The sequence below is a fragment of the Gallus gallus genome, chromosome 1, assembly GCF_016699485.2.
Source record: "Gallus gallus isolate bGalGal1 chromosome 1, bGalGal1.mat.broiler.GRCg7b, whole genome shotgun sequence".
In the NCBI taxonomy this organism is placed as follows: Eukaryota; Metazoa; Chordata; class Aves; order Galliformes; family Phasianidae; genus Gallus; species Gallus gallus.
This window is the reverse complement of record NC_052532.1, coordinates 79722113-79732264: the sequence shown is the minus strand read 5'-3', so window position 1 is coordinate 79732264 and position 10152 is coordinate 79722113. Positions and strand designations below refer to the sequence as shown.

Below are 10152 nucleotides of genomic sequence, written 5' to 3'. Positions count from 1 at the left end.
CTCAGCGTTCTGAAGCTGACGTAAATACCTCTTGCTTTGCTAGCTGTAGGACTTACCAGCAAAAAAAACAACCCAACTACTAGGCATGATAATGAGTACCGAAATTATAAAGCACCCCTGGAGAAACTGCAATGTGACCAAGATGAATCACTTCTATGGTTTTATTATACAAGGGATGCTATATATTTAGTACTGCACATAATAAGTTTTTCTACAGTCAGCTCTGGGCTTCCAACTACACTGACAGCACCATGTCATGAGTCACTGTTAATCGCCAACTCGTTTATTCCCGACCCCAATACCCTTCTATAGAACCCTGCGTGCAGGGTAACATTTCTCTTTCCACATCACACCCGGGAGATTCTGCCCTATGTTAATTCCACCAGCTGGGAGCAGGCCCTGGAAGAAGACTTTATACAGGTCCCTGTCGCACTGATGTAAACCGTCCCTCGTGGCTCTTCCACTGCTTGAGGTGTACGCCTGCTCAACAGCCACCGCACCCACAGGCCCAGAACCTCACCGCCCCGCTCCCAAAGCACCCCCGGTGGCGGACGACACCCTCCCGGGTCGGCCCCGCTGCCCCGTCCTCAGCGCACCATCACACAACCCCCGACCCCTCACAGCCGCCCCAGCCCACCGCGCTCGGGACAGCGCCAACCGCCGCATTGGGGCGGGGCGTCGCGGAGGTTAGAAGCCTTTCCAATTGGCGAGAGCGCGTGCTCATCTTGACAGTGCACCCAATCAGATGTGGCGGAGCGCTGCCTCGCCATCCCGCTCCCTCAGCTGGTGTTCCCGCCCACCCGGCCCGACGCTCCGCTTATTGGTCCTTTCGTCCAGCCGACCGACTGCCGAGCCAATGAGAACAGCTGTCAATCACGAGCAGCTGTCAATCACGAACCTTTTGCCCCGCCCCGTCGCTCCCTTCGGGCGGGGTAGGGCGGGGCGTGAGGGAGGAGAGGGCGGGGCGGGAGCTGCGGCCAGGCGCCTATCCCCCGTTTCCCCCGGCACGGGCTCGGTGAGCGGGCCGGACGGCAGCGAGCGAGTCTGTCCTGTCGCCTCAGGACGGCCGCCGCCCGTCGCTCGCTGGCGAGAAAGGCGAGAGGCTCCCAGCGGCTGCGCATCCTCCGCGGGGAGAGGAGGGGCCGGGGCGGCTCCAGCAGCGGGAGGAGGGCGGGGGCAGCAGAGGGAAGCGCTCCGCCCAGCCCCCGGAGGAGACGGTTCTCATCGAAGGGGCGTCGAGGGGGAGCGGGATTGGGTGCAGTCTTGTTTTTGTCGCGCCGTCGAGATAACCGAGCACCGAGGGCGAGAGGAAGAGAGGGATGGACCCCGCTCGGTCAGATGCCGGCTTGAATTCTCCATTGACTTGTCGTTCTTAGCCCGCCGCTGGATGTGGATGCCGTGAGCGAGCCGGGTGGCCCTCGTTCCATCGCTCCCCGTCTGAGCGCAAAGCTTAGTTCTGCTGCTTGTGGATCTTCCTTTGATTGCCATTCCCCGAAAGGACCCGTCCCGGTAGCGTGACAAAATGAAGCCTTTGTATTTTTCGGTCAATTACACCTAATACCGGTAGTTGGTTTGGTACGAGGGGCTGAAGCGCTCGCCTCGCTCGGAGGACCGTTAGGGACTCTCGCTCCATGTAGCTGGATGCGTGGCGGCACATCCTATCAGCTTCCCCAGCCCTTCGTCCTCGAGCTCTTTCCAAAATGAAGAAATTCAATTTTCGCAAAGTTCTGGATGGTCTCACCGCCTCCTCGCCCGGTGGCAGCGCTGGCGGCGGCGGGGCTGGCGGAGGTTCCGCGCACCCCGGAGGGACTGCGGGAGCCGCGGGGACTCCCCGGGAGGAGATCCAGGAGACTCTAACTTCGGATTATTTCCAGATCTGCAAGGTAAGGGCTGGGCTTCCCTTCGGGTAGCGGTAAGCGCAGCGGTAGGCTTTGCTGGGGAGAAATGGGATGCCGGGGAGCTTTTTTACCTGAGAACCGCAGTGATTGTGTAAGGACTTCGTACTGAAAGGCAGGGATCTCGGCGGTGGTGGCGGTTTTGCTGTGGGTTTGGTTTGGTTTGGTTTTTCTTTTTCCTTTTTTCTTTTTTTTTCTTTTTCTCTGCTGCTGCAGAGTTGAATAGCAGCACGTTTGTTGAAATCTGGATTCCGGCATTCAGGGGCAAATCCAGAGTACACATTGGACTCGGAACTAGCAGTGAGATTGTGGACAAAGAGCTAACCAGGTGGTACCGATATAAATAACAAGCCATTAGACGTTCAGAATTGTCTATCTGTACTCCCCCTCCTCCCAGCTACCATAGAATTGCTCAGGTTAGAAAAGACCTTAAAGATCGTCAAGTCCAACCGCAACCTAACCACGCTACCATCCTCTCCTCTCTTCCTTCTCCCTAAGGAATAAGACACAAGCTAGAAGTAAAAGACGGCACAGTGATTGCTGGACGTAGCACTTTAATTCTTTGCGAGGGGTTGGGTGTACGTTTAGGGTTGGTTGGTTGTTGTTTTTTTTTAGCTTCGGTGCTGAAGATTGTGATTGTGTGACAGTGAACTTAATGGAACAGCATAAATATTGAAAGTTTCCAAATTTGTTTGGCATTGGCTTTTATGTATTGGTTAGATCTTTCTGTGGGAATCTTATCCAAATAGCAAGCATAAGATATCTCTGTGGCTTTTATGTTGTTTTTTTTATGTCTGTTTCCTGCAGGAGCTCTCAGTGCACAATAAAATCACTTGAAGTGATTTGGTATTTCTGACCAGCTCTGGAGTTCTAAGTAATACTTTTGTAATGAGGAACGAAAAAGAAATGAGAGATTGTATTTTTATCCTCTGTTCCAACACTTTTATCTTTAACTTTGACATCAATTGTGTTGACTTCACTAGAAGTCCTGTTTGTGTATTACAAGTAAATGAGCTTCACCTACTAAGCATGCTTTTTGTAGTCAGATACCAATTGAGCTGAAATTTAGGTTATGGCCAACTCCGGCACATTTCAGTATTTGAGGAAGAAGGATGAAACATAAGCAAGGAAGGCAAAACTGTAGGACAGTGTGTAGATCTGTCCCAGTGCAATATACAGCTTTCCTAATTGCAGATGTGTTGACTTTATTCCGTTCTCAGACACAGTGAATGTTAAAACTCCTACAGAGTTCAGGTGAAGAAGGGTGAGCCCCTATCACTTAGAGCAGTCAGAGAGACCTTTTGAGTAGGTTCTATACCGTGAGGCATTCTGAGTCAAATTAATCTGTTGTTTAGCAGTGCTAGTTCATTACAATTGTGTCCGTTTACACCAGGGCTGAATTTGACACCTTTTGCTTATGTACCCATTAATACAACATTTTATGAAATTCCAGATATTCAGAAGAGTGATTTTTCCACTTTTGTCCCTTCAGTAGAAAAATGATGCAAATAGCCGAGATGCACTGATATATCTTTAGAAGGTCTGGAGTTCTGAGTAAGGTTAGAATTCAACATAATTCTTCCTTTGATAATGCCAGAGATCTGTATTTCACGTGATAGATGTGTGGCATATTTGGAAAAACATACCATAAATCTTTCATAAACAAAATCAATTAATTCTCTATCTTTGTATTTCCCACCTTTGGCTTGATATTACTTGCAGGCACTGTTGTTAGGTTTTGACAGATCTGTTTACAAATGTGGCTGCACAGGACTACAGCACTTCTAGAAGATTTCAGTGGGCAATATTTGCCTCTCTTTTTCAGTTAGGAGATTGAGCTGTCAGGTTGAAATGCTCTCTGCAAAGTAAATTATTTGTCTGGGAGCGCTTTTGGTTGCAGCAGCACTTGCTTATGAATGCATGGTACTGCAGAAGTCCACTCTATGGTAGACAAAACATTGGCTTCCTTTTTTCAAGGTACAAAAGCATACTAAAAGCAAACTTCCCCAAATAATCTATGATTATGAGCTCAGGCAATACTGCAAGGTTTAGTCAGCAGGCTCTACTTAATGAGCTGTGTTGCTGTTCAGTAACAGTATAAGCATGTCTGAGTGAACTGATGAAAACTCACAGGCCCCAGTCCTGCATTATGTACTGTGCAAGTGTACCGAAGGCAGTGGGACTGTACGCAGGCACAGGTTTATTGTGCATACTACAGTGTGCTGAATCTGAGCTGTAATTTGTACCTTAGTCGATACATATTAAATTGAAAATACTGCAAAACGTACATGTAATCCAAGCTTTAACTTCCCAAAGCTTTTGTGGCATAGAACTTCTGATTTTTCAGTTGTCTGTTTTCATGTGAAGTTACATAAGTAATACAGGCTGCAGTTTAAGGATCCAGGATCTGTGATCCTGCTGCGCAGAAAACTGAGTGAAGCTAATGGCAGTATTGGTTTGTTATGATCTGCACGATCACGATGGATGGATTCACGCTTGGAGTAACACCCCAAACCAATTTTTTCTTTCTTTACTGATTATTAAATCTTCATTTAGATAAGTAGGTAAAAGCTGACTCATACGTTAAGAATTAAAGGGCCTTACGCTGCATTCTTTACTTAAATGAATTGCCTTTGTGAAGTTTGTGGGAGGTCTTCTTGACTAAAAACACTGGTCTGAATCCTCTAGCAGAAGGCTGGTTTTATTGGTAATGTATGTTGATAAAATGAAATCTTAATAGAAGTATGCTGAATATTTCATTTTATACTGAGATGTTCACAGTGAGTTACTTTTACCATTTATGTTTGAATCATCAATGCAATTTCATGTACTGACAGAATATAAATGAAATATTCCTGAAGCTATTGCATGTAAAATAGCTGCAAACTTTTTTAAGCCTCATAAACTTATGTGTTGGTATCTGTAGTGATGAATCATTGTCGTCTTTCTGAAAGTACTCATGTAATGTGAAATTTGGGCAGAACTGTATTTGTGACAACTGGAAGCTGAGGTGTCGGTCATATTGTAACTAAAGCTTCTCTTGGGATGTGGGTATCCACGTGGTAAAGAATACTGATTATGATTCAAATTAATTGAATGTGAGAGATAGAAGAGTCATGCCAAAAACTCGACACAATCCAGTAGAATATGTTAGTAAAGTTTGCATTAATTTCAAGGGTGGTGGGCTTAGCTTCTTCATTTATTATTAAGGTTTATTATTAAGGATTTTTTGAGCCATCCTGTATTTGTTCATAGCTTGTAGAAATCAAAATAAAGCAGCAGGAAGAGATCTCCTATTAACATTGGAACTGGGGACAATTAGGATGTAAATCATTTAAGTAGAACTTTGAGCAGAAGGGGCGGAAATGGTGACAAGAGTGATTTTCTTACTTTTCTAGGAGGTCAGTGATGATGTGGTACTGTAGTTTGGGGAAAACTGACTAAAACTGAAGATGCAGATTTTGAGAACACGTGGTGTGTATCCTCAAGAGCAATCGTAGAGCTGAACTTGTAGAGCAAGATGTTAATACATTTATGCAGAGAATGTTTGAAATCAAGATCTCCATAGCTGCATAGTAGGAGTTGTGCTTCATTAGACCTACAGCCTATTCTAGTGTGTTTTCTTTGGCTGTAGGCAGCAGCCAGATACTCTAGAAAAGATGCTAGAACCTTTAAATTAAACTTCTCACTGAATTATTACCCGAACTCTAATGTCTTTGTGACTGCCTTTAAAACCAGTCAGCCTCCGATCAGTAGCCAATTTCAAAGACAGCTTCACTTTGTCAATCTACCACTAGCATTTCACTCCTCTGGGATAATGGCTGTAATAGAAACTGGTCTCGTTTGATGAACTTCTCCATTATGTTGGCTTGTAATATTACGTAAGGGCATTTTATTTTCAGTTTATTATGCAAATTTACGTACATTATTTATCTGGATTTCCTATAACACTGTCTTAAATTTTAATTTGTGGGTTTTAGAGGTGGTAATGCTTTATTTTGACAGTCTATGAAGACAAACATCCAGTCCCTTTGATAGCAGTCAAGTAGATACTTTAACTGTAGGTACAGCATGAATATGCATTTCAGCATCAGTAGAAATAAGGTGAATTTCCAAATGGCAGTTGAAGAACAACTGTGCAGGAGCACACAGTTTTATTTTTGCTTATGGAGGATAAAAAAGATTCTATGTTATAAGCTGTCCATAATGTTTCAGTTAGCATGAGCTGTTTGGTTCATCTGTGTTGCCTCATCAGGAAGGTCACTGAGGGCCAAAAAAGATTATCAGCATGAAGCTTTACATTTCAGAGAAAACCCACTTTAAATTAAGTATTAAACCTCACTTGTAAGTGCTCAGAGTTCATTCTGTGGTAAAACGATATGACACTGAGAGGATTTTTCACACACGCTGTATTTTGGATAGAACATTAAATTTAAACTGTAGGTTCCTGGTCACAGAATCACATAATTTTAGGGGTTGGAGGGGAGCTCTGGAGATCACCTCATCCAGTCCTTTGCTAAAGCAGATTCCTAGAGTGAGTTACATGTGAAAACGTCCAGGTGGGTTTTGAATATCTCCAGAGAAGGAGACTCTACAGCATCTCTGGGCGTAAGTGCTATATGTGACGCCTCTGTAATTAGATGGCAGTGATCTTATTACATGTGTGATGATCGTAAAGTATTTTGCTTTTTAAAATGTTTGTAGTTATTTGAAATAGGGCTCATCAGCAGTAAAGAGCGCAGCATATTGGAAGCTTCTTTTCAGGGAAATTGGAAGATATTAAGTTACCTATAGTAATACAACTGGACAGTTGTTTTGTTTCTTTCAAACAGAATGTATTTATTTTTGCATTACTTTATTTGATCATTAATCAAATACTAATCCTGAACGTGTTAATGCAGACTTTCAAGGCCGACACATGCAATTACAGCTTCAAAACCATTTTAAGAGTTTTAAGGTTGCAAAACAAACCACTTGAAAAACTCTAATTTTCTGATGTTTGCTTGCAAATACAGCCTTTAATTGCATTATCCCATATTTCTTCTATAGGTCTTATTTAGTAGAACGTCGTGGCTGCTGAATAGAAAGCACTTCAATATATCTTTGTATACATAGAGTTTACCCAAGTATTAAGTTCCCCATGGGCTTTCTCAGCAGAAGTGCTTTTCGCTGTACTTTTGAAAGCTTTGTAGACATTAATGAATTGATCTTCACAGTATTTTATCTGAGATGGACATATCATTATTCTTGCTGTATAGGTAGGAACTGAGGCACAGAAGGTCCACAATGCCAGATTGCCTACTATTTGCTGTTTTGAGAGTTCAGCTTGACTTGCCTTGAGTCTATATTTTTAGCCTACTCTTTTACACCATTTGCATCTTCCAGTTGTGCCTCTCATTGTTTTCATGTTTTGTTGCGAGTACCCTGCACATTTACAGATTAGCTTCCAGGCTGTTCTCCATTAGATAGTCAGAAGAACTCTGAGTTTCCTTCATGTCTTAGATGCCTGTCGTTGAAATTATGGCTTCAGACTGGACATTTGGATTGTACCTAAGATGTGTGACTATCATCAGGCTCTATAACCTCAAACTGGTCAGTCACCAAATGGAAACACTATAAACAACCATACGTAAAATGTTTAATTCATGGCCCTTTGCTTCATCTGTAAAACTAAGTGATAAGAGGATAGATACTATTTCCTTTCTGCAGTTTTCCATCGCAACTGTAATGTGCACCTTCCTAATAGGCATGTTTGACAGACAATATCTTTTTTTTAACAATAAAAATAACCTTGATTTGCCCGTAGAACGGATCAGTCTGCTATGCATGGAAGGAGGCAAAAGTGATGACAGAAAAATATTTTTCTATGACAGAAGAACGTTGTTTGATTAATCTCTGCAAGAAGGGGACAAATCGATGTTGCACAGATTATCTTAGTTTGTGGATGTCCTATTTTTTCTGTTTTTTTTTTAACTGGTTTATTGACTGTACTAAAATGCAGTGTTCATAAAAGCAGTTCATATGGATGTATTAATTTCCCAAAACTTATGTTAGAATCAGGATAGGAGGAAGTTAGAGGTCTGTGTGATTAGAAGTGTGAGTAATGTGCATCTGTGGAGAGAAGAGAAAGCAGTATTGTTCGGTACAGATGGCTGGTAAATACGCTCAAATGTAATAAGATGTTATCTTTGTACAGTGCTGTGTCCATTCCCAACAGTTCACCAGCAAAAGTCTGTGGATAGTAAAAAAAAATACTAGTGACAATCTGTTGCCTGTAGCTAGGGTCAAAGTCTGAAGAGGTGTTCTTTTTATGGTTCTGTCAGAGTGAAACTGTATACAGAACTGGAGAAAAAAAAAAGACCCTTAATATTTAGGGGTTTGAGTTAATGGTTGTGTGTAATCAAGAGTTGCCCTGTTGAATTCAGTGGGGTATTGTGCCGGTAAAGGTACATACAGTAATGTGTTTTTGTTGCAGAATATGATTCAAATCAATTAAACATTGATGCTTATGTTTCATAAAAACATCTGCAGTGTAAGAATGTTAGTTAATGTGTGAAGTCAAACACTCAGAATTCAGGACCGTTATTCAGCTGTTGTAGAAATATAATGGGTGTATATATGTGTTACAGTCTAGTCTTTATTGCTTCTTCCTATTTTCTTGAAGTGTCTGTTCCTGTCATCCATCAGATTTGGTTTGTGCAGTACGCAGCGTATGGGATAGATGGGTGGATGCTTTTCTGTTTGTATTCTTTGCCACAGTTCCTGTGAGAAAAATTTCTTATTATCCACTGGACATTGCATAAAGTCACACATAGTGAACTCTGATGTCTGCTCTGTACAACCCAGTCCATCTATTGCATCTGTTAAGGACGGGGATGTGCTTTCAGTTACAGCTACCCAGCATCAGCTTTATTGCAGGTATATTCCATTGTAGCTGTGGAAAAAAGTTCATTGTAGTAGGTCCAAAGAAACCAGGTTCATTCATTGCTTCTCCCTATTTATATTTTAGTTGCTCACTGAATGAGGCAAAGGCAGGAAAACTGGCATGTGATTATGTAAACAGTGATTTGATTCTTAAGGTCTTTGGATATAGAATATATTCCTTTGTGCCTGCTAGCTATGCCCTTGGTACCATCTTGGTCAGTACTGGGGGGAACGCTAATATTCAGGATTTGCTGTATTTCACTGCTGTGAGAGGGCAAAAAGCTGTCGCCAAGTATCTCAGTTTCATTCACAATTCATCTCCCTCATCTGTGAGATGAGCTGCTGGCCAGTAACTCCAAATTAAATTCTAAATTCAGATAAAACATACAATGTGCAAAGAATGTAGGAGAAGATTAATTATGAATTATTAATAAAAAGTAAGCAACATTGGAAATACTAGTAATGAAAAGCTGGTTTCCCCCTTAGCAGGTACACCAAACTGAGCTTTGAAACCATTGGATTTGTTTTTAAATTTATTTTACCTTAAAGCCAAAGCCTAAGTTTGTTGAAGTTCATGGCATTTATCTATTTTGCACTACAGCTGAAAGTCGGTTCTTCTATAAACAGCCGATGTCCTATTTCTTGACAGTTTCACTAGCAAGAGCGGGAAGCCTCTTACAGCATATTTACTGAAAAATGAATGCAATTTCTTCATTACGTTTTCGATTTGCCTCCCTTTTTGCATCTTTGTCTTGCAGTTTTTAAACTCAGAAGTCCTCTACAAGGAATGGGAAGAGGTGAAATCATTTCACAGTCAATGTCTTCTCTTGAAATTAGGATTTCTCCAAAGAGGTGAATACTTACCTTGAGACGAGTGTATTCTTGAGTTACTCGGTTTGTTCTGTAACTCAGTTCAGTGGTAGACGTGGCAGGATGGTGTAGCTGTGAGGAGGTTTGCCACAGGACACTCATTTTAAATATATCAAAGAAGTAAGACTAAAATTCAGCCACTCTGGTTTGAGCAGCAGGGCGGAGTGGAACAGGCAATCTTCTGGGTTCCCTCCCCCCCTACTTATATTATGAACTGGGAATAATATATTTTGGGGATCTATGTCATTTTATTTATTTGTGGATTTTTTCTGTCTGATTTATATTTTTTCCATTTTTGATGTACCACATTTCAGGGAACAGTCATGGAGATAACACTTTTTGAAATTCAGAAAGCCATATTTTCCCCTTAAGATGACTTTATCAGTGCGAGTCCTATGTGAATAGGACTGTTCTGATTTGATATAGTTTAACATCCAGTTTGTAGAACTGAAGATGACAGTGA

General features: G+C 42.1%; 1 protein-coding gene across 14 annotated transcripts in view; it reads left to right on the top strand.

The window, feature by feature from the left end:
* The first annotated feature begins 1229 nt into the window (after positions 1–1229).
* STXBP5L (syntaxin binding protein 5 like) overlaps positions 1230–10152 on the top strand; it is a 190956-nt gene continuing 182033 nt past the window's right edge. For all 14 annotated transcript variants that reach the window (XM_015295100.4, XM_040707170.2, XM_040707164.2 and 11 more), the window contains exon 1: positions 1230–1883. In XM_015295100.4, coding sequence (XP_015150586.1) covers positions 1701–1883 — 183 coding nt within the window. In that variant the 5' untranslated portion in view covers positions 1230–1700. The remainder of the gene's footprint in view (positions 1884–10152) is intronic.